The following is a 25749-nucleotide window of genomic DNA, read 5'->3' on the forward strand; positions in this document are numbered from 1 at the left end:
ATCTTGAAATTTTACTCCCAACGTGCCTATAGAAGTTTCACTTCAATATAACTTTATTATATGTATAAACTATAAGTGGATATAGTTTACTTATTAATATAGATTTTTCAGATTAAAATAATATGTTTTATAAATTCGTTTAATCAGCAACCTATTAAATATTTCACTCTCGACGAAGTAATTTCAAGAAAGTAACCGTGATTTTTATAAGTAGGTATTTATCCCAATTTTAGAAATTAAAGCGAGTTTTCTTATTTTTTTACCTACGCATACAATATATATATATCATCAAAGCTCTAAATTGCTTGTAGCATAGGAACTTCGTGTTTTGACTATTTTTGTATGAAGAAATTTAAAAAAAATGGAATTTCAGATTGCGGCAGGGAAAGTTGTAATTTATACTTTTTATGATTTGAACAAGAAAATTTTAGGATCTTCTATAAACGTTTGTTATGAAAACTTTTTTTATCAATATTTTTCTAAATTAATTCTCTAGATTATATCGTTATGTATCAATTTACTTTACCCAACATTTAATTTAATAAATATTAGATACAAGAAAATGTCATGAATCATGATGCTTAATAATGTACGGTCTAGAGTCATGTAGAGTCAGTCAGAAAATATTTTTTTTAATTTCAAGTTCATAATATATTATACAGTATATTAATTGTATTTTAAAATATAATTTATATGTACTTTGACTCATTTAATGTCAATCCGTAAAATTTTGGGCAATCAAAATATAGTTATATACTTAATTAATTTGTTATCGTAGAGTCTTTTGAGGCATCTCAATATTATGATCATAATATTAAGTATAAAAATTTTTTTGCAATGAAAATTAGTTTATTAAGGAAAATATAATAACATAAACACAATTTTATATTTATTTCAATATCGATAACGAAATAGTGTCTCATCATCTTTATCAAATTGTAGGTATACAATACAACAATTCCATATCTAATCAAAGTACATATATCCGTTATTACTTAACACGAGTGTATCCTCTAATAATCGAGGATATCAAAACATTTATTCAATGACATGTTTGCCAAAATTGAGTGCCTTTTCGTAAACAAAAACAATAGTACAAGAAAAGCGTGTCCTACTAGCGTACGCAGCACGCAGATCACGAGTAGCGAGAGTAAACAAAACTGGGCTGAGATATCGCGGTATGAATAACGCGCACCTCGCTCCCGCCGCCCATTCTGTCGCGAACCGCCGGCAACTCCGCACGTTGCCATGATTGACTACGCGCGCCCTTACGATCAAAACATGTGTGACTATTATCTGCCGCAGTCGCCGGCGCCCGCGCGCCTCGACGACTTCCAAGTTTTCAAAAAGGGATCCGCTACGTGCACTTACGGAAACTATTACACCACTTATGATGTTCTCGCCGAACCCGAAGTTGATTCTGCCACCAATGTATACCACAATCTCGTCAACCTTCGCGAATCTTACCGCCAGGAGGATTGGAGATACAAAGGCGTCATCGACTGGTCAGCTGATGATACTTTCTCTTGGATTTACGATTGCGCCGTCAACGAGGGATATAATTGCTATGATATACCTTTTTACAACTTGAGAGTTCCCGGTATAGAGTTCAAAAACTTTGGACGTGACGATATTTTTCACAGAATGATGCACCCTAGCATTGATCCCATCGTATCACGGAGGATAGCAGATATATTATATGATAAGCTGCAGATTCGCTTGAGTGAAGAAATGTTGCGGCACTCCACGGTGTTGAAATATGCGGATCCCTATCAAAATCAAGAATCTGTGCAAACTATGTTGGATTTGGACTCTATTGATCACAATAAGAATAGGTTATATGCGTCTGATTATAAGCCGAACGACGGCAGTTTTATGCAGCCAGCTGACTCGAGTGATGACGCTGAGGATGTTTTTGGATCACCGGAAACCGCATCACCTGAATGTGCCTACGGTAGTGATGGAAGCAAGTCAAGTGATGACGAAGACAAGCGGAAATTGTTTAAGAGACCTCCCGGCAGGCCGAAAGGCAGCGGCAGAAAAGTTGGCAAGCGTCCACGAAGCGTGTCCGTCCCGGAGTTCCTAAGAAATTTATTGTTTGATGAGAAATATTGTCCATCTATTATAAAATGGGAGGATTACTCGCAAGGAAAATTCAGGTGAGTTAGTTTCCATGAATTTAGTGTTGTTGTTTATGTATGTGATTTGCACAAGTGTTCGTGACTGGAATTTCTGTTGTTGAATGCATTTAGATCCTTTAAGACACGTGGGTTGGCACATGCTAATTGCAATGATATGAAACGTTGAAACAATACCTCTCGTACGTGCTGATGGCTGCGATGAATGCATTTTAGGACCCATTGTTTTATCATAGAAAACATTAACTCGACAATAAACTGTAAATACATATTAATTACTTTAGAACAATTAACTAATGAAGGTGCGAAATTGAAATTGAAATGAACAACTTTTTAATTTATTAAATTGAAAAGGAGTAGTGATCTACTACAAATTACAGTAAAACTATCTAGATACCTTATTACGTTTAACTATGAGAAAAGTGATTCATACAGTTAAGATTAAATACACGTGATAAAATATTAACTGATTTTTCAACTTCTTTATAAGGAATATAAGTAAAGTGACTTGTTTTGCCTTTAATGCATATTATGTAGTTATTTATGAAAATACCTAACTGCCATTAAAAAATGCTATAAAATTCTTAGAACTTGACAATTCCATTAAGAATAATTAGATTCGATTAACTAGTAATTGAGTATACTTTTAAGTGTAATTTGTTATTAAATAATAAATTTTTAATTGGTAGAGTCGATGTAGATTTTATAACATAATTACACGTGACTGTTTATTCTTCATTCGGTTTAAAAACAAAAGGCTAGAATTGAACAATTTTCTTTATTTTCATATTTCTCTATGAAAATTTATAAATTGTATTTTCTCAGTTATGATGTTTTATACCTGCTTGTTGAATTGCATCATCGGAAATTAATAACAGAATAATTGTTGAACTAAGACTGGTTATGAATCAAGATTGAGACTTGTTGTTTACTCATTATTATTTTTTTAAAGCTCTACATAAATTCAAACTGTGTAGAGCGATTTGAAATATATAGGGCTTATGTTTAAATTAAATTTTTATCTCTACAATTTGCCTTTCGTGTTAACGTTGAAAACTATTTACATATTAGCAATACTTTTTAATGTTACTTTTTATAATGTAAATAAAGCAAGGGAAGTTTTCCATGAACTAGTTTTATTTTTCACATTGCTAAAGGAATAACGACATCTCCATGTCCATAAGTACATTATTTTCTGATTCTTAAATCATTATGCGTCTTTAACCTATGTAATTTTTTGTGTTAAATATATTGTTATATTTTTTACATAGCTTAGCAGCTCTTATATATCATGTTAGGTATGATGAGATTTTCGGTATAAATGCAACAGATTAACGACTCTTAGTTTTGTTGTATCTTATAGTTTTTACATCTTTTGCTTGTGATTCTCATGCCCACGTTTTTATGCTTGCCTTAACCTTGTGGATCTGTCCTTGCTAATGGCTCACACGTTTGTGATGTACACATATTGAGTTTTATTACAATGTCATAAAGTCTCAAATGGTGTAGCATCATCCGCTGTGGGCAATTGTGTTCCAACTTCGCGATTCTGACCTTCATTTTTATTTTATTAGGTTTTACGTTTTTTTTTTTCATTAATCACATATGCAAAAGCTTAGTCCAATATGAATGCATTAATGCATTTTCTTTTATTTCTGTCACTATTGGTCACTATATTTAATCATTATATAATCAAATGTCAAATTCGTTTTAGGAACAGGTTGTTCTATTTTCAGCTTCGTTATTTTAAATAATTTTTTATTAAAAATATAATATAAGAGCTTTTAAAAAATATGACATGTCTCAATGAATTAACGTTAAAGATATTTGGCGAATTGGTATTACACACACATACTCAAAAGAATTATGTTAATATTCCTCTGCTTAAGGAACATTACATAACTAGGACACACCTACCGAATGTATGTGTATTATATACAAATGCTCGTATATTGAATTGTGAGCATGTGTGCAATGTAAACATTATTTTCTATGTTTGGGTATTTATTAACTCGCATTGTAACCGGTTTTCAACCTAAGTGTTCTTAGAATATAGTACATAATCGTGTTTACGTGGAATACATATAGTCTGGTTATTAAGTTCAATTAAAATTGTTAGCTTTTAATGTTGTGTATGTAATTCTAAAAATTATCATTGAAATCAAAGTCGACTTATTGCAAATAATTCAATTTTATTGTTATGAATAACAGACAATACATATCCGCTTATAGATGGTGTAACTTATTAGAATTATTAATGTTGTACACAATATACATATTATTAGTGTATATACGTCTTGCTATAAAAACTTTTAAATTTACAATTTGTTTCGAATCGATTATAAAGATTCGTGATTTTGTACAAAGCAAACCTGTTCTAATGCCAAAATTCGATAAAGGATTTTTCGAAAATACCTTAGTACAAAATGGTACAAATTCACGTTTTTTATCTGCCAACTGCCAAAATACGATTATTTACTCAAATAATTTTGGTAAACAAAAATATAATAGTTATATAACTAAAAAGCTTTTGTACACAAATTTTAAGTAGATATAAGGCCCGTAGATATTATATGTGTATGTATTGTTAGCGAAATAAATAGAAACATTATAGTTAATAATCTTTAAGTTTAAACTAAAAATAATGATAACTCTAATATACATTAATTAATAAAAAACAGGGTTATGTTAAATAGCCTAGTATAGCAATTTATCTAAAAATGTGTGCACATATTGTGTATTATTTACTAACTTTAAAACAGAGTAATGAGTACATAGACTGTACAAAATAATACTAAATATATAGGAAGGAGAAGGAATAGAGTACAAGCCACGTCTCCGGGCTAGTATAGTAACTAGGCCACCCCTCTTGTTATAGATTTTTTTTTTCGTTGCCACGGAGCCTCAAGGACGCCTCTCCACTTCCGGTACCGCTTTCTTTGGCGTAGGTGTTAAGAATTTTTCCTATAGATAAAATTACCAAATGCTTCTTTGTTTTTCTTAAAAATGTTTTTAAAGAATTCTCTGAAAATGCTGGGTTTTTTGATATCGTTTCATATTTGGAATAAAGTTCAGTTTAAGGTTATATTAGACATTTTAATAGAATAATTAGAATGAATAGGACGAATAAAGGAAGAAAACGTTGTTTGCCAAATAATACTACTTTTACCGTAATATATTTTATCAATGGCCTTACATAATGATATGTATGATAAAAAATTACGTTTTCCTTAAGAACAGCATTGAGCATATACAATAGGTTGAATAATTTTCCTTTTACGGTAAAATTTAGGGTAGGTCATTTGTGTTATACAATTTTATGTTTTACAACATCCAACTATTATCTGCAATGTATTTGAAGACGAATTCCCAAAAAACACACTTTCATACGCAGAATATTTTTAACGAAATGTGGATAAAAATAAAAAGGGAGCGGTTGCCATGGCAACCCCGGGCAGCATCGAGTCACGTGTCGCCGCTTCCGCTCGGCGCGTTTTTCTCTCGCATTTTTCCCCTCACGGGGTGGCGCACCCCCAACGGCTCGTGTACGCTAGCCTTAATTGCGTCTGTGAGAGTGTGGTCCAGAGAAATTAGAACGAGACTAATGTGACACAGAGGCAACCGAAAAAAAATATAGACTAATTAATGTTTTTTAAGGATCTTAGTTCTTATACGATATAATATACATAGATAAAACATACAGTGCATGCAGGCGCTATATGGCATTGAATTTTTTTAAGTTCAGGAAGTAGGTACAATGATTTAAATGATAATGAATATACAAATAAATTGTATGTTCATATTCAAAAATTTTATTCATCTTCTTGTAACATAAAGCGGGTTTAATCGATTTTAGTGCAATGTATGAGAGGCTAGAGGATAAATATTTTGCTAGGATTAACATCGTAGATAAACCATCGAGATAGAGATAAACAGATAAAGTCGAATATCAATAAACATTTCTCCTGATACATACCTATTGATAATATTATATATCATTATCACATTTATCAGAAAGATGCGCCTTATCGTCGTCATAGAAAAGACAATAAATATTGCGATAAATAATCAGAATGAATAATCACTAATCAGTTTTTAAGTTAACACCGAAACGTTCATATGTGATAATAATGACTTATCAAAGATAATGTATACTGATTGATGAATGGTGACTAATTAAAGTCGATAAATAATATTTATAAAAATAATTTTTCGTCAGTTTTTCTCTTAAGAAAAACAAATTAAAAGCGGCGCGCATGTATAAGAAATCATCTTTCAAGAAGAGCGCAATAATAATAAAACATTATTTATTATTATTATTTATTAAAGAAGCCTTTCTGTGTATATATTTTGGTGTTACTTTATTCGAGCTATATGTATAACTGCTGCGCCCCGTGGTTTTACCCGCATTGCTCCGCTCCTATTGGTGGATAATCATAATATATATTATAGTTTCCTTGATAACTGGACTATCCATCGCTAATATTTTTTTAAAATCGGTCCCGTGGTTTCTGAGTTCAGCGCGTGCAAACAAACTTTTCAGCTTTATAATATTATTGTAGTACGTACAAGTATGGTAAGACATGGGTGAGCCTATCGCACTGTAACTTTGACATAAAACATTATCATTTGTCCTTGTTTACACGGCCTAATAATAACCAATTAGTACAATAATATAAGCTGACCATAACGCAAACAATACATAAATATATATAATGTAACGCAGTTCATCCGGTGTAATTAATTTAGTTTTGTGCTTAATTGGCTCTCGTGTAGTAATTATTATGATTACTTATTGAAGTCATACATTAAAAATGGTGATTTGTATACCGTAATGTTTTCTAGGATTGTATCATAAAACATAAATTAGGTACTAAGGGCCGATTTTTCAATGCTTGGATAAAACTTAACCGTCCAATAAAGTATTACACGATAATATTAAAAACGTCACGTAAACAGTCAAATACGGGCAATTAGAAAACGTTTTTAAAATGGTAGTTTTATACATTATTCGACGAATAAGTTTTAACCAAGGATTGAAAAATCAGCCCTAAGGGTGATATATAAACATGATGTACAATATTTTACACATCAAAATCTTCCAAAAAAACTTTATTTACAATAAAAATATATTCATTTAACACTACCGATGATTAGAAAACTCTCTGAACATTATTACTCTGTACACAGCTTGCACCAAAGTCCCTGTAACATTTCTTTTTCGTGAAAATCTATTTATAACTAGGGCAGCCGCGTGTAGAGTGATCCTTTCCGATTTTGACTCTAGTCCTGTAGCAACAAAGTCGAATTTCGCTTGCCAGGAAAGATGCGTAAAACATCTACATAGGTATATGTATCAACATTTTTTTCTCATAGTGGCTCTATTATATTGATTAGTAGACCCCCCTTCCGGGTAGGCTTGCTTCAATCGGCCTTAAGTTTTCTTTGTTTTTCGGTCGTTCCTTACTTTGTTAGATGAATGAAATCTTTGAAACTAACAGTTTTTCTCCTTAATTTTGATAATAGGTTTATAATAGCTCTCTAATTTTATTTTCTAATTCATTTCGGGTCATTAATGTTTGAGGAACCTTTAATTGTCAGATTTTTTTTTGTTGTCGGTTAATTATGGACATTATTTAAAGGACATAATCTTGTTTTTAAGTTTTTATTTGAAAAAAATATAATAAATAATAATGCAACTGCAAAATAATTAAAAAAACATTTCCTTTAAATGAATTCACATCCTCAACTTCCGGAAAGTCTTTTATATACTCCGTTAAATAATAAATTATAACATATAAGAAGTAGGTACATAATAATATCTTTGCCAAACAAACTCATAAGCGAACAAAAAACCGTAAATAAAAAACATATTTATGACCCATTATGTCAAAAAAATCTACACGTGTAAGAACGGTAGGTACTTGAATAAAAATATGGCGCGATTTGAAAAAAACATCTGATTATAATATTTTGGAATAGGCTTCTTTAATCATAATTTTATTTTAATGTGAATTGACATGTTAATTGTTGAAACTTGTAATTAATATTTGTGTAAATTAGGAATATGTGATAATTCATTATTGTTGTTTTAAATTGTATAAATCTATACATCTATACAAATATTATAAAGAGGAAAGGTTTGATTTTTTGTTTGTTTGTTTGTTTGTATGAATTGAATAGGCTCCGAAACTACTTGGCAGATTTGAAAAATTCTTTCACTGTTGGAAAGCTACATCATTTCTGAGTGACATAGGCTAGGTTTTATCCCGGAAATCCCACGGGAACGGGAACGATGCGGGTTTTTTTTTGAAAACGCGGGCGAAGCCGCAGGCGGAAAGCTAGTTAAGTAATATATTCGGTAAGAATCTTATTTTTATAGTTAAATAGTTTTGCAACGCGGTTTTACCCGTATAACCTTTCTTGATAAACCGAACACTGACAGAAAGTTTACCGAGTTCAACTAACCAACGAAACAAATTTTTCAGCGTTACAATATAATATTTTTTTTTTGTAAACTTTTGCAAACAAAAAGCCCCTTGTATTTATATACCTAAATAAATAATTATTGCTATATTTATAAGATATGGTTTATGAAACATTTATCTGACACTTACATAACAATCAATAATCGATTGATTAGGTAATAAACAAACAAAAAGTCAGTATGACTCAACACTAAAGATTATTCCTCTAAAAATACCAATACATACATCTATCTAGTATCTATATGTATAAAAAGTAAACGTTTAAACACCCACAATCTTTTGGGATTATTATTATTTCTATAAAAAATGTTTTATTTGCTTTCAAACAGCAGCAAAGATTATATTATGGCATCTCTGTAGAAGAATTCTAAAGCGTTGGAATTATTCTCATGTGATTTGATGTTTACACAGATTAAAAATTAAGTGTTCTGGATTCCATTTTTTATTTTATTTTAAAGGCCAGAATATCATTGAATTACATCTTAATAATTGCTGTATGAACGACTAAATTTGTTATTAATTTTATTTATTTATTAATTATCTATTAATTATTATTTTTCTTTATGTTTATACCGTTTTCCTATGTGAAATACCCCCTTTTAAACTTATGTACCTACCTATATTGCTTCACAAGCCGACTTTTGAATAAAATACACGCTTCATTCGTTCTTGGCATCATTTATACTGATTTCTTGGAACTTTGCACAATATATGGCAATATAAAATAATGTATTTATTCATGTGTTTGTGTTATTAGTTCAAATCCTACTTCACATGGTATGTTTGATTAATATTTGTATAAGTAATAGCTTATATGTTAATTGTTCCAATAATAATAATTAATTCATCTAATAAGTACCAATTAAATAATCCAGTAAGATTTCCACTTACTTATTTCTTATAAGAAAAAAAGTTTCAAAAACACAGAATTTTCTTTCACATTATCTCTGTCCTAAGAAGACAATATGTACAATTAAAATATTCTTAACACAATGATATATCAGATTTATTTTTAAAGTAAAAACAATACCTATATCATAATGTAAATAACCACTGAAAATGTGCGATAGGTTATAATGAAAATTGCTTACAATCACACGAGTTTCGAGGAACCCTGAAAATAAAGTGATACAACAATTTGCACAGCGGGATTTCCCTGCGTCGATTCGCACACATACACACTCACTCACACTGATATAGTACTATTTAGTACACTAGTGACGTATGCCGCAGGCATGTGGGTGAATGGGTTTATTAGAAAATGACTAAGGTTTTTTTATGTTATATCATAATCAATTAATATGATTCATTCGATCGCTCGGTTGTTTTTGTTTTTATCGCTAACTGATGACTTAGTTTACAGATTTGATGATTGCAGGTGTTATCAATATTTTAGGATTTCGAATATTATCTGCTACGCAATTTCACACACACATGCTTGTATGCGCGGACGCATTAATGAGATTAACGCTGTGTTCACACTTGTTTTAAATTGTCCTTAATTTTTGCTTTATATACAAGTAAATAAAAAATTAAAAAACCATTTCTACTAACATACAAAATATGCACTACAGTTATTATACAGTATGTTTTTTTTTAATCTAGTAAATAAAAATTAATTCAAATTCTTATAAGTATCTGCTTCGTTCGGGGATTTTCTCTCCACGTTTTTATTTTATTGACACTAAAGAAGTAAAGAGCCGTTTGAGGAAATCAACTATGTTTATTATAAATTTTTGGGTTTTTGATAACATTTAGTAATCCAACATAATTATTAATTATTTTGATGTAACAATTCATGAAAAAACACTAATATAACGCGACCTTATCGCGCGATAAAAATAGCGTTGCAATTATAAGAAGCGATGGCATCTGACTGGTGCGAGCGAGACGGCATGAGGAAAACGTGGAAAAAATTGTAAATGTGATTTATCTCGCGAACGATCGATCTGCACAAATTGACATTCGAATATTTTGACATTTGTAGTGTTGGCCGTTGGGGCGTTCTTTTTACAAATTCATTTTTTTTATTCGTTATCTGTGGCCAGTTGTTTTTGCCTCACTCATTGGTTGGATGAAAAATTTGGTCGTTTTCTTTTTAATCTATCAAGATTCTTATTGGTCTGTATTTATAGATAAAGTGGCTACATGCAAAGTTATATCTAAAGAGGAAAATAAAGAAAAATGCTATCGCAATTAAGTATTATGAATTGGAAATTATATATAATTTTGATTGGCAAAAATTATCGTTAGGTTTTCTTGTAAGATAATAATTAATAGTGCGGTTTGTAGGTTTAATAAGTAGTAGGTATTTTAACTATTATTTATTAATTATTCATTCGAGTTATTTTAGTAGGTACCTAACATTAAAATTTAAATGTTCTGAAACGTATAAGAAATTCCGTTACACATTTGTTATTCCTGAAATTCAAATTACGAATTTCAGAACTACTCAATTCTTAAAAACTGCAAATTTAAACCCTAACCTGTTTGCTATAAAGTTCAATTTTGTTATTTCGGTCCACTGTTAAAAAGGGAAACAATTTTCGAACGAATAATCGGTTCTTTGAACTATAAAAAATAAAAATACAGTACTGACGTAGAGACACGAAAATTACTGCTTAATTGATTTGTTGTGCTTATAATTGCACATTTTTCTGAAATGGGTATAGTTTCTAAGAATCCGTATTAGTACTGTATTAGTAAGAAATTTTAGATTATAATAAAACTTCTTACTAATATAGTATGTATATCGTATATGTATAATAATCAGTATCACTACATAGTATAAAACAAAGTCGCTTTCTCTGTCCCTATGTATGAAAAAACTACGAAACGGATTTTGATGCGGTTTTTTTAATAGATAGAGTAATTCAAGAGGAAGGTTTTAGTATATAATTTATTATGTTTTAGACAAAGAGGGCGAAGCCGCGGGCGGAAAGCTAGTATTTTAGATATAACAAGTCAATCATTAAATTGATCGTTCCTAATACAAGGGAAATTGTATTCTGCAGTTTGATTGAAATTGGCTAAATATTTCATAAAACGTAATGATAAACGTACAATTTTAAATCATTAATTTATGTAAATTATTAATAATTCTATTTAAAAAACTCTACCGTAATATCAACCCTAAAGTAATTAATATTTTTTATTATATAAATTTGACTGAGAATAGAAAATTTTACACTGTGGCTAAACTAAAATAAAACCCTATACTTCTAGTTTTAACGATAACGTTATCAGCTGCTCATTACAACATAGATAACTTATATCCATAAACTATTTTTAAACCAAACGTATTGGAATAAGAGAAAGTAATTTGTAACACAATGAATTATTTAGACCAATTCTTATTGATATTGATTTGTACAAATTAATAATGTTCTATTTTAGTACGTTTAACCTGAAGTCAAAGCTTTGAATCAATATTTCCTATCTATATTATTTAATTATTTTGAAACTTTATTGCGAAAAAAAATCATTCCTTTAAACATATTATTATAATTTCTTAGATATATTTACATTCTAAATACTGCGAATAGGTACACAATACACATATTATAACATGGTTCCTAATTTATATAACAAACTAACGATTTTAACAAATATTTTCTTTTTACAATATCAGAGCAGAAAGGCGATATTATTGCAAGTTGCAACACAGATTTAATACTTTGTGCATAAGAGAAAATATTACAACAACAAAAAAAACCTCAAAAATGACACAATTGTTTTGATCAAATGAATAATAACGAATTTATTCCAATTTCTATGAATAATTTAGTTACATGTATAGTATTTTAATTCTCACAATTTGCATAATCAAGGGGATTTTTAACCACGGGATTTCACTCATATGCAAAGTATCTTAGTCTTAGTAATCTTAGTCTTAGTCTACAAACTTTATCGGTACTTTCCCAACTCAGGTACCAATTGTTACTCATATATATATACAATATAATTATCATACAATCTGTATGTATAACCTGTTTAAGGTTTGATGTATGATCTTTAAATAAAATGGCGCATGTTCGCCTTGTTTGAGCGTGCTTCGTCCGTTGCTCTGTGGAGTTCGAAATAATTATGTTTTTTTTTGAAGTGAAAACTTCTTTAGCGGCGTTGGGTATAAAATCTTAAACTCGCGTCAGGACACGTGGCCTGATCGAAAAAGCGTAAGACGGATGTTTTTTTTTAGCCCTTATATTCCATGCGTAAGACGGATACCATTCCAAAATATCAAACATGCTGAACGTTAATAGTTAATCAAGTTTTCACTTCTGCCGGCTCTCCCGGAGTTTTTATGTGAATATTGTCTATGAATGAACACCTATCCTACTAGTCCTACTAATAAAATAAATGCTAAACTTCTTATGGATGGTTGGTAGCATCTTTGTTGCTGTTTCACGAAACTTTACAGCGACATAAGTATAACATAACATAATATTTTTCAGGTTAAGTATACTTACGCAATAAGTACTTATATCAAAATTGTTTAAAAATATGTGTCTATATAATTATTTAAGACGAAGAAAATTAGATGTTTCACCGACCCGCGTTTAAAAGTAGCCTATGTTAATTTTCTATCTATAATCGCTTGCGAGTTGCGACGTGACGAAGAGAAAAAAAATACGTTTTGCATATATACAGGGTGTTCCACTATTGGTATACTAAGCGCGAAGGGACTTGTAGTTTTGCATACACTGATCACGTAAAAAATACTTAAACAACAAAAATTCCATCAAAAAATTTTTGCTAAATTTTTCCTGAAAATCCAAGTTTTCATCTCTAGCTTCGCGCAGTCGGCATATACCGCTTCGCTAATGTGAGCATTTAGTCTATGAAAACATAATCTTAAACGATAGTACCTATAGCTCACGTGCTGGTAGCAAAGTTGGGCCGGTTGCTTGTTATGGGTGTACACACAGAGTTTTAAGAATTCATCTATTTGAAAAAAAATGCGTCTGGAATTTTATAAGTATTTTTTACTTACTCAGCGTATGCAAAACTATAACCTCCTTTGAGCTTAGTATACCAACAGTGGGACACCCTGTATATGTATATTAGTAACGACTTATGTTCCTAACCTACGCTACTATCTCGCACGTTATTGCATACAAAATACTCCACTCTATATCTAATCAGTTATACAAATAATACAATCATGATAACACTAACAAAAAAATAAATATTGATCTTGCGGCGTATTTAAAAACTTCAGGAATATGTCAATATTGTTTATTTTAGTGATAACAGTTACTTAAGTAAGTAGAGTCTCAAAAAATTTTATTTACCAATTTTATGCTGAAGAGATTTTTCTCTATAAGTAAGTCGATATGCTTTTGCAGTATATTTACAACCAGAATGTTGTGCCTCTGAAAGATGTATCTAAAAGTGGCGAAAAAAAATTGCATGGTCATCGAAGTAGGACTTGTATTGACAGAGAATCATGAAGTTTTAATATAAAAAGAAACACATTGCGAATTTTTATTACAATAACGCAAAAACAAACTCAAAACAGTGAATACATAAAACAATATGCCCAAATATAGTTATAAACATATCCTCCACATAACCTCAAATATTTCATTACGATAGGCGTGGGATTTACAAAACACCAAATTTGCGACAATGCAAATGAAACCGTCATCCCTTGTAATAAATATGACTATCGCTTGACACTTTCATGGTTGAATGCCACTCCATACCAGCAGAAGTCAATAATTTGCATTACGCATCACTTGATACGAATCCTTGACCGACAAAATGAAAAAGAACAAAGCTTTGCAATTAGGTATACGTAACGAAGAAATGTTTATACTCACTCTTACATTATTAAAAAGCTGAAGAGTTTGTTTGTTTGAACGCACTAATCTCAGGAACTAACTGGCCTGATTTTAAAATTATTTCGGTGTTAGATAGCCCAGGAAGGCTAAATATTATTATCTCGCGATCAGTACGGGTAAAACCGCGGGGTACAACAAGTAATAAATATACATAGTTAAAAAAACTCGCTTTAATACGATAAACTCGTTGTTAAAAAGTAGGTACTAGGTATCATCATTCACATTTTCCTCAACCATGCTCTAAGAAATTAATCATTGAGATAGGTTTGTACACTATTATTAGCTTTGTAAAATGACAACAATAACTCTGATGTACCTATTTTTATCGTACTTATCAGATTTCCTTTTCAGGGCATTTTCACACTCGGCACGATTTGATCCCGTATTAAGCTTTTCGCTTGTGTTATGGAGACAAATGGCTGGTAAACATATCTACATATATAATTTACAAATATATACATACAAAGATAATAAAATTGTTAACATAAATTGGAATCTAGATACATTATACGAACTCAAAGAAGTAAACATTAATTTTGAAAAGAAGCCCGTTAAGATACTAAAAAATAAAAGTTCCATTAAAGATTTTGACATCGCACAAAGGCCAGGAATCCTTAAAAATTGCAAAAACATGTTTACGGCTCAGTCACGTTGTAGCAACCTCGAATACAAATGAAACAGTGTTGATACTTTAAACAATAATGTACAGTTAAAGGACTAATATATGTCAACTGACTCATCGTATAGTTTAACAATATTGCAACTGTTAACCGCTCAAAGAAAACAATATAGTTAGTGAAGAATAGCATAGGTTCTATCAATGAATTAAATTGCTAATTATAAAAACCATCACTACTTATAAACATTTATTTGTTCTATTACTCAATACTCATAAACTTCACATAAGTTTAAAAGCAAAAAAGAAAGTACGTAAACGCGTTTTAGAACCAGATTTAGCTTTCTGCAAAATATAAATCTTTATACAGAAGTATTTGCTAAATTATTAAGCTGCAGATTGTATCTCAGACGTCATTTAAACCATAATAGACAGATTTTTTAAATTGAGGTCATTTTTAGGGTTCCGTAGCCAAAATGGCAAAAACGGAACCCTTATAGTTTCGTCATGTCCGTCTGTCCGTCTGTCCGTCTGTCCGTCTGTCACAGCCGATTTACTCGGAAACTATAAGTACTACAGTGATGAAATTTGATGGGAATATGTGTTGTATGAACCGCTACAAAAATATGACACTAAATAGTAAAAAAAAGAATTGGGGGTGGGGCCCCCCATACATGTAACTGAGGGATGAAATTTTTTTTTTCGATGTACATACCCGTGTGGGGTATCAATGGAAAGGTCTTTTAAAATGATATAAAGTTTTCTAAAAAACATTTTTCTTAAAGTGAACGGTTTTTGAGATATCAGCTCTCAAAGTCGTAAAAAGTATGTCCCCCCCCCTCTATTTTTATAACTACGGGGTATAAAATTCTAAAAAAAATAGAGGTGATGCATGCTAATTAACTCTTTCAACGATTTTTGGTTTGATCAAAGTATCTCTTATAGTTTTTGAGATAGGTTGATTTAACTGTAATTTATTATATTTGCTGCTACGGAACCCTTTGTGCGCGAGCCCGACTCGCACTTGGCCGGTTTTATTACATCTACTAACAACATAATGTTTTATTAAGTTGTTTTTCATGACACCTTTACGGTAATCTGTGTTATATCACTTAACGGATTAGCATGAGGTCAATTTAGAGTCATGTGGAATATAAATACAGTAATAATAAAATGTATATTGTTTGCCAAGTTTTGCTTAATCCAGTCTTCACAGTAAAGAGAAAATCCTTGTGTAAGAATAACAAAATGTTTTATTGTTAAAGCTTTAACAAGACATTTTAAAAACTCAAAGTCAAAACAAAGTATGGAAAAATGTTTCTGCTAATAATAATTATGAAATGACATGGAAAATACGATTACAAAATGCTTCTGAATCATCAACTTCCAATTTAATATCAATAACATGTCATATAAAAGAAATTATATTATTATGGACAGTGATATATGTTTGAGGGTCATAAAGTAGAATTTGACGGTCACAATTCCAAGTTGGATGCTTTTATGTGCAGTTTAATACTTTACATATTAAGGCATCAAAATATATTGAATTGCATAATGAAACTTTGCTTGTGTTTACATGAACAGATGGTCATGCAATAGGTCATGATAATATTGAAGTCCTAAATATAATTTGACATAAAACAACAAATATTATTGAATATGGGAAAGTTTTATAAAGTGTTTTGGTAGAGCATGTCACTTAAATTGTTAATCTAGACCTTGTAGTATAACCTACCAGTAATTTCGTCGATGTACATGAACAAGTTCACATTAAGATTTGTCAACTGTTCTTAGTATCACAGTATGTGATTCATACAAATTTGGATGCTGGCCGCGCCTCTGCGAGGTCGAGGTCCGGCCTTGTGGTATATCGCACCATCAGTTGGGCCAAGGAACAGGCCTACGTGAGACGCATCCTAGTGCTTTGAAATGGCAGGTATCCAAAGCACTGAAACGATACAGTTTAAGGACCATGATAATTCCGATATAATAGTAACTGATGCAGTTGATGAATAGCTTGAACATATAGAAGACACATTGACTCGTACACATTAGGATATCGATTTGTTGACGGTATCGTAGAGTATAAAATATAAATACCGTTCAAAACGAACGTGACCACAATAATGTGTACAAAAAACATACAATACAATAAACGCTTTAAGTGCCAATCAGATAGAACTTTAAAAGCATTTGCAAAATAAAAAAGAGATATCGTTGTTGATAGTAATAACTTCGTACTGAGAAATGTGGACTATAAACACTCTTTGCATACTAAACGCAAAGCCATAACAATAAATGACGACCATGTAACCTTACTAGTCCGTGACACTTCAACAATAAACCATTTGACGACTCGTTTAAGCAACGACCAGGATGTGACTAAACATGATCGGTAATGAATGAAAAAAATCTAATTAGCTAGCTAATAGAACTAAAAGAATAGCAGTCAGTCGTAATTGAAACCGCGTCTTGTGTTTAAAATAGTGGTAACGCGACACTAAAAATAAACCGTGTTTAAATATGTCGGAATTGATTTGAAAGCATTAATGAGATATCGCAAATAGCACGTTTCACAAGTAACTGATAGATCAATTAAATATGATACTCATTTACATTACCTTAGAATCTTTAACCAGAAATATGAAATGATTGCAACAGCAGCTATAATGAAAGAATCCGCATTGCCTAGCAAATGATTTTGTATTCCTAACCTCATTAACGTAATTGATAATGAAATAAACAGACAAGAATTCAATGCCATGAGTGGTGAGCAACAGCTGTAGCTGATTTTACGATCTATAAACCACGGCAGTTTGTTGATAAAGCGAGTTCCAATCGTCCTAGCACTTCAATGCTAACTATGGAAATAAACACTAATCAACAATTAATTGTTGCTTTTAGCGATGTTGGGGACGTTATTGATTTTATTTAAATTTCAATGCAATCCTGGCTTTTATCTACTTATTGTTATTTATTTTGTTATTTTATGTTTTTACTCGACGTCAATTAATCATGTATTTAAGGGTCTTTACGTATTCTTCCTTTTTTATTGTAATTTTGACTTATGAGATTGTTAGACTTTTTATAATCTTCACTTGGACCTTCATAACTTAAATTGTCTGATCCGATACTTAATAATAGGTATATTGTTATATTTTTAAACATTGTCTATATTTGCACACGCTTAGTCGTCATTCATCTGCTTGAAGTTTTTATTTGCTTCAAGACAAGGTCAGATTTTTAAGGCTTGCACTTGTGTTCATAATATAAACTGAATTATTATAATCAAATAAATTCAGTTTGATCAATAAGCATATCATTTGATACTAAACAAAATGAGCTATTTTTCACAGTCCAAAACTATCTCCCAAACTCCCAGTTAGCTATACTGTTGCTAACCGCATCTAAAATCCATTAGATATTCCTGCTACAGTACATACAAGCTGTCTAATGTAACGTAATTAAAAATATTAAAACCAAGCCTGCACGTTTGCTATCGTCACGTTGTTCGCTGATAATGGCTGCAACACGTTGCCCTTGACTCCGATCACAATTAGCTGGACATTTTGCATCATTACTCGACACTATACCTACTCCTATTATATACCTTAAGCAGACTACCTGAGAATTCATTTAATGATCTGCAAATTATATGCAAGGTTGTATTGGATGCACGTCGAACTTGACTCTGTTATGACTTGTCTAGCTTAGGTACGCCTCGTTTCAATACTTTATTATTCGCATGTACTTGAAAATTATTATTCCAATGGTGATTCGAAATCATCTGTTTTATGGAGTAAATATTTCACAATCTGTTGGCAAGTGCTGGAAATGAAAAAGTCTCTAGTAGACTAGTAATGTTTCGAAAGTAAAATACAACGTTATACCCGTATTTGATATTTGATTATTATAAATTTTGTTTATTATAAAGTAACGCAGAATCACCATGAAATATATTTGTAATGCACACTTCCTTTAACAATGTTTTAATGAATTTAATTGCATTGTTTTCTAATAACCGATCAATCGTCGCGTGAGTCTTATTATCATCAGTTTTAACCTTGTCAAGTTGCTTTACAAACCTTGAATTAAAAATGTACCAGAAAGCAAAATTACTCTTACTTTGTTTTTGAATAATTACGGCCACAGTGGCTTAGAAATAGAAGTCATTATTTGATAAGAATGAATGCGGAAGGGTGTAATTGTCTAAATCGTTAATGCCTTATCAGCGACAGAAACAGGGGAAGCACCTGTCAAGAAAATCAGAACAGCTGTACTATTGTTATTTTCTATCTTTGCAGATTCGTGAAACCAGACGAAGTTGCGAAGCTTTGGGGTCAGATGAAACAGAACGACAACATGACGTTCGAGAAATTCAGCAGAGCTATGCGGTACCACTACCGGCAGTCAGTGCTCGTGTCGGTGCCCACGGCTCGCCTCGTCTACCAATTCGGCCACAAAGGACCAGACTTCAGAACCGACAACCCCAACTTCGTCAAAGTCAAATCGGAGTTGGATGTTCACGACATGACCTTCTCAAATTCGTAGTTAAGCTTCGGAATGGTTAACATTTTGGTCAATAATTTGATTCTCAGAGGAGGAAGGATTGTGTTAATGTTAATGTACGCTCTTGGTACAATTCTTTCTAATACTGTTCGTAGTTAGAGAAGTATTAAGTGCGCTACGTGGTGGGCGTCGAATGGAAGGATATTGTTTGGTTATGAAAAGAGGATTGTCCAAGAGCTTAATTGTTTTCAATGATAGAAAGAATTAGGGTATTATGGAGGAGATTAATTAGATAGATATTACGAGAAATGTTTGAAAGGTCACGTAAGCTCAGAGTAGGAATCGGAATAGTTTCAATGGTTGTATACAGAACAAAGATTGTTAAAGGTTAGTCCCGTCAATTAAAGGTTGTAAAACCGATTTGTTGAAGTGTCCATATTATTTTTTTAAGTGTTTAAGTGTATTTTCTGACGATGTACACTTTACGTCTTAGCGATTTTTCAGAGCTACGAATTTTTGATAAAGTATTTTTGACGTTTCAATAATTATTGTTGTTACCATAATATTAAGGTTTAATAATAGTTATTAGATTAATCAATTATAAAAACATTCCAGTTTTATTGTAAGACGTATTTGAGAATTATTTATATCACGTTGTTTAAGTCGAATTTTGTAAGTTTATGTTGCCATATTGTGAAGTGGTTTACCGTTTAATGTACTTAATGATATTTAATTATTTGACATTAGTTTTTTTTCTAGAAAAATACATAAGACACGTCTCTCAGTGTTTAAGATTATATTATATTTTATAAGATAAAAAGGCGCGAATGTGCAATAAAATTTAGAATGACAAGTGTAAAGATCTGTAGGCCAAAGATAATGTAGTAAACAAAAAAAAAACATGATTTTTTTTTCTTGTGGAGTTCTAATATAATATATTATACGTTAGTATTTAAGTTTATAACTCTCAGGCAATTGCTGTGATGTAAAGTAAATTTGTAAAATTACTTTTATTTATGTAAATACTAAGTTATAATTAATCTAAGCGTTTATTTTTTAAGTCCGAATTTTTATTGTTTTATAATAATGGCTTCAAGGTAAAACTAACATTATCATCATCACCAGAGCATAAAACAAAACAAAAATACATAATAATTTATTTATTTATTTTAATTGAATGTACCTACCCTATTTTATTATTCTAAATAACACGCCTTTTAATATACTGTAACGGAAGTACAAATTTCTAAAAACATCACATTTTAATAGTTGTTTTTTTCTAGCATTTTTACATGTTAAACCATGCATAATACATGCGATTATTGATAAAATATAGACGTACCTCGATTATAATTCAAGATATGAGATTTTAAGCTTTTTTTTAATATTAGATATAATATACTATTATGCTCTGTAGAACAAATTCATTTGTACGTAATATAAAACTAATTTTTCTTTCTATTTTTATTCTATTACTATTTTTCTTTCAAGTTATATAAAAACTATCCGAGAAGAACTTATTTCATTTCAAAATAGAAAAAGTAAAATAATAGATAATTTGATATACCGAATTAATTGCTTAATTAATTGCTTTCCGTATTAAAACGTTTTTTTTTTCATAATACATGTATTACTATAATTAACCTTGTCCGAACTGTTTTCATTATATTATATAGTTAGGCATAAGAATTTATATACATAAAATTGTGCTCAATAATTTTACTTGTCTTTTATGTATAATTTTAGATATTCAGTATCTATATAAGTAGGTATATTAATTACGAACATTTGAATTTTAATAAAGAATCTGTTCAAGATTGCAATGTTCTTCATTTTTTAGCAGAATCTGAAGCCTTTGTAAGTAAGTTTCAAGCAAAAATATTATAACTCAAATGGCATAGTAAAGCATTTTTAATCGATAACGAAATAAGCACAATTTTTTTAATTATTTATTTATATAGCAGGTGTCCATTATCATGGCATAATTAAAATTATTTTTTTCATAATTGCTAATTAATATAACGTTATCAGTTTATTCGCTTCTACTCACTTTAACGGCTATCAAACGAGGAAATTAAAAATCCTGCGTGTGCGTGTACTAGTCTACACACGTAAGAAGTGAAACTTCTTTATGACCTTATTTTTTCAAAAAATAATTTATTATACTTACCTATGCAATTTAACAGAAATACGTCGAATCAAGATGGCGCGTAACGGAAAAATGTCACGCGTAACGATAAAATGTTACACTAAATTTTTTTCTAACCCTGATAAAGAAGTTTCACTTCAAAAATATAATGCTCTACGACAATATCCAGTATGTATTTAGTTGTTAGTTTGTTTAGATATTTTTTAAGTTTATCAAAAATTGTTTTTTATAATCTATTGTAGTTTTAATATTGTTGAACGTGCAATTTTAAACAAAATATGTGAATTTTAAAGAATACATGAAATATGAATGTGAATTTTATGGTTTTATTTATAGATTATCCCCATTTAACTTTTATTAATTACAATAGAGTATTTCTGGAAACACCTTTTAAAAAAAATTCATATTTATAATTATTATTTACTTACTTAGTCCGACTTTTGTATTAGCTTTCCTAAAAAAAAGCACTAAACTATTATAACATCTTAACATAGAGCAAAATTGAGAATTATAGATATAGACAGAACTAGCCTGATCAAATTATGGGGTTCAATAGGTCATCAGTTGGTTGCTTTGTGAAAATAATTCTATCATTCAAATAAAAAAAAGTCATATTTTGGAATAAACGTTGTTCTATAAGGAAAAATAGAACAATTGAGTTTTCAGTTCACCAAAGAATGTAATAAATCTTTGTAAATAAATTTCTGGACTATCTACAGAACTTGGCACACAATTAGATCTGAATTCTTTTTTCGGCAATTAAGTCAACGATTGGACTTGGCTCCCATTTTTACAATTTATGTTTTTGGTGGGATATAGGTATTAGGAAATATATTGTAATACTGTGGTATCGTCTAACCACGTCTAACGTAATTTTTTAGTAAGTGAATTGAGAACATCCATTTACAAATATTATCTACTGGCCTACTGCATACTAATATAGTTACCTACTGTTTAGATATTGACCATTTCTTTAAAAAAATAATTATTTAATTCATAAAAATATTTGAAAGAATAAACGCAATAATAATACTACCTAGGTACTTATGCCGTCGGAGAATAATTTATGATGCTGTTTTTTACCCTAAAAATATAATATGACAATTATTATAATAATATGTATTTCTAAACTTAAATTTTAGGTAATTTTAAATATTAATTGATAAGTAAATAAAAATATATTTTCCCTTTTCATAAACTTATGCACAAGGTAAAGTATCCCAGACTATTTTCTTTTAATTGACCATTGTGTTCTTAGATCAGTGTTGAGTATGGTCAGTAATTGTTATATTTGCATTCTTATTGGTATCTACTTAGTACATAAGTTAAAAAATATTAAATATGTAACGGTACTGTAACGACATCTATTATCACACGAGGACAAGTTTTGTTGATTACAGCGCCCTCTCTTATTTGTTTTATTAAAACTAATTGGTTACACTGCCATCTAGTGGCCACTAGCTGAATCAAAGTAAACTCTTAACTAATTCAAATATCCGTTCATAGATGGCGCTATGTTGATTACGGCGCCCTCTCTTATTTTTTTATTAAAACTTAATTGGTTACACTGCCATCTAGTGGCCGATAGCTGAATCACGGTAAACTCTGAACTTCAAATATCCGTTCATAGATGGCGCTATTATAGATTTAAGTTTGAAAGAATATTATTGCCTCAATTATTGCTATTAAAATTATTACTTACTACTTAGAATTTTATTACTTGCTTTAGCAAGTTAAAAATATAAAATATGTTAATTTAAAAAGTACAAAAAATGGAAAGATCGTAATTATTATTAAAAAAAAAAATATTGTCTGGTTAATTTTTTTTTCAGGCGTCCAAAAATTTTAAATTAAGAATTTATTAGAAATAAAAAAGGAAAACAAAATTCTGGTAAAATCTTGATAAAATGCAAGTAAAATGCATTGAAATTCGGAATATTACTAAGTATTACGTGCAGTCGCAGTGAATCCAATATAAACTTAAACTTAAATTATTATTACATTATTGTAAAATATTTCATGATACTCCAATTCTGAAATGGTTGTAGATTACAGGTACGTTAATACCTACTTTTATAACATAACACATAGGTCAGGTTCAAAGGGTAAGTAAGCCGTAATACTTGACGATGAATAAAATAAATAAAACCGGCCAAGTGCGAGTCGGGCTCGCGCACAAAGGGTTCCGTAGCAGCAAATATAATAAATTACAGTTAAATCAACCTATCTCAAAAACTATAAGAGATACTTTGATCAAACCAAAAATCGTTGAAAGAGTTAATTAGCATGCATCACCTCTATTTTTTTTAGAATTTTATACCCCGTAGTTATAAAAATAGAGGGGGGGGACATACTTTTTACGACTTTGAGAGCTGATATCTCAAAAACCGTTCACTTTAAGAAAAATGTTTTTTAGAAAACTTTATATCATTTTAAAAGACCTTTCCATTGATACCCCACACGGGTATGTACATCGAAAAAAAAAATTTCATCCCTCAGTTACATGTATGGGGGGCCCCACCCCCAATTCTTTTTTTTACTATTTAGTGTCATATTTTTGTAGCGGTTCATACAACACATATTCCCATCAAATTTCATCACTGTAGTACTTATAGTTTCCGAGTAAATCGGCTGTGACAGACGGACAGACGGACAGACGGACAGACGGACATGACGAAACTATAAGGGTTCCGTTTTTGCCATTTTGGCTACGGAACCCTAAAAATTGTTCTTTAAATCGTTATTAGCTAAATACCAATACCAATACTCCGGATCGGGTACCTTTCTTGTGTCAATACGTATTGAGAACACTCAGTCGAACATAATTAATATAAAAAATAATAAGTGTAAATATTGTGTTAAATCCGTGTTCAGCACAAAGGACTTACCTTCAGTGTATCACAACCTACAAAGTTTTAATAATTAACAGTGGTAAACACAAACTTAAGTTTAACAATTGTGTTGAATGATACTGACTTTTCTCGAATACCCTCAAGTTGAGAACGTAATATCAACCGGGAGCATTTATTAGTGTGCTTTTTTACAAAAACCGGTAAAACACCGAAGTATTGGAGCATTTATTACTGTGCTACTTTGACTTTTGAATTATTTTTATTACTTTTATTGTTCTTTTTAAATTTGCATGATGGTAGCCTGCTCAGCGTGTAATGTGAATATTTTAGTAACCCAAAAAAGAATTAAATGCACCAATGGAAACTGCCATCACCTATATCACCAGGATTGTGTCAAGTTTAATGAAACAACTGGTTTACGTTCAAAATGGGTGTGCCCTGTCTGCGTGGCTTCCAGACCCAAGGTGGGAGACAACTCCAATACCCCCGTTCACGACAAAGTTCCTAGAGATTTGATGGCAATGCCAGTAAGCTCCGTGCCGACGACCTCAGACAATGACACGGTGATATTGGAAATTCGCAAGCTCCGTGATGAAATGAATTCAAGATTCGAAAATCAAGAAAAATGTCTAAATAAATATAACTCCACGCTTATTAAAGTCCAACAAGACTTAAAGGATCTTGGCTCTCAATTTTCTTTAATACGAGAAGAATTGGATGAAGCTGTAAAGTCTATAAAATTTTTATCAGACGCACACGACGACCAAATAAAAATTAATGAACATACTGAAAGTTCTCTTTCGAAAATTCTTGACGAGAACTCATTTCTCAGGTCTGAATTAAATTTATTAAATACAAAAATGGCTCAGCTAGAACAATCCACTAGAGACAACAATTTGGAAATTCAGTGTGTCCCTGAACAACGAAATGAAAATATTCTTAACATTATAAACAAAATAGCAAGCACAGTAAAGTATGATCTAAAAGACACTTACATCGCGGGTTTCCACAGAGTAGCTAAGTTGGATTCAGAATCAAAACGCCCACGCAATATTATACTGAAAATGAACAACCAACGTACCCGAGATGATTTCCTAGCCGCTGTAAAAACCTTTAACCGCCAAAACGGAGAGAAATTAAACACATCT

At 30.8% G+C, this 25749-nt stretch overlaps 1 protein-coding gene across 1 annotated transcript; it reads left to right on the top strand.

The window, feature by feature from the left end:
- Nucleotides 1-1200: 1200 nt before the first annotated feature.
- LOC149906710 (uncharacterized) lies at nucleotides 1201-21417 on the top strand. The gene is made up of 2 exons (XM_090104887.1): nucleotides 1201-2159; nucleotides 19396-21417. Exons 1-2 carry the CDS (start codon nucleotides 1249-1251, stop codon nucleotides 19640-19642), a joined length of 1158 nt encoding a protein of 385 aa, XP_089961013.1. The 5' UTR covers nucleotides 1201-1248; the 3' UTR covers nucleotides 19643-21417.
- Nucleotides 21418-25749: the final 4332 nt, after the last annotated feature.

The sequence above is a fragment of the Colias eurytheme genome, chromosome 8 (assembly GCF_061535395.1).
Source record: "Colias eurytheme isolate Ceu_HAF_F1 chromosome 8, ilColEury1 Martin Lab GWU primary, whole genome shotgun sequence".
Classification (NCBI taxonomy): Eukaryota; Metazoa; Arthropoda; class Insecta; order Lepidoptera; family Pieridae; genus Colias; species Colias eurytheme.

Excerpts from the sequence above, each read along its gene's own strand:
- LOC149906710 (XM_090104887.1), top strand. The coding sequence starts at position 1,249 with ATGATTGACTACGCGCGCCCTTACGATCAAAACATGTGTGACTATTAT. Across the intron at positions 2,160-19,395 it reads TACTCGCAAGGAAAATTCAG|ATTCGTGAAACCAGACGAAG; the intron begins GTGAGTTAGTTT and ends CTATCTTTGCAG.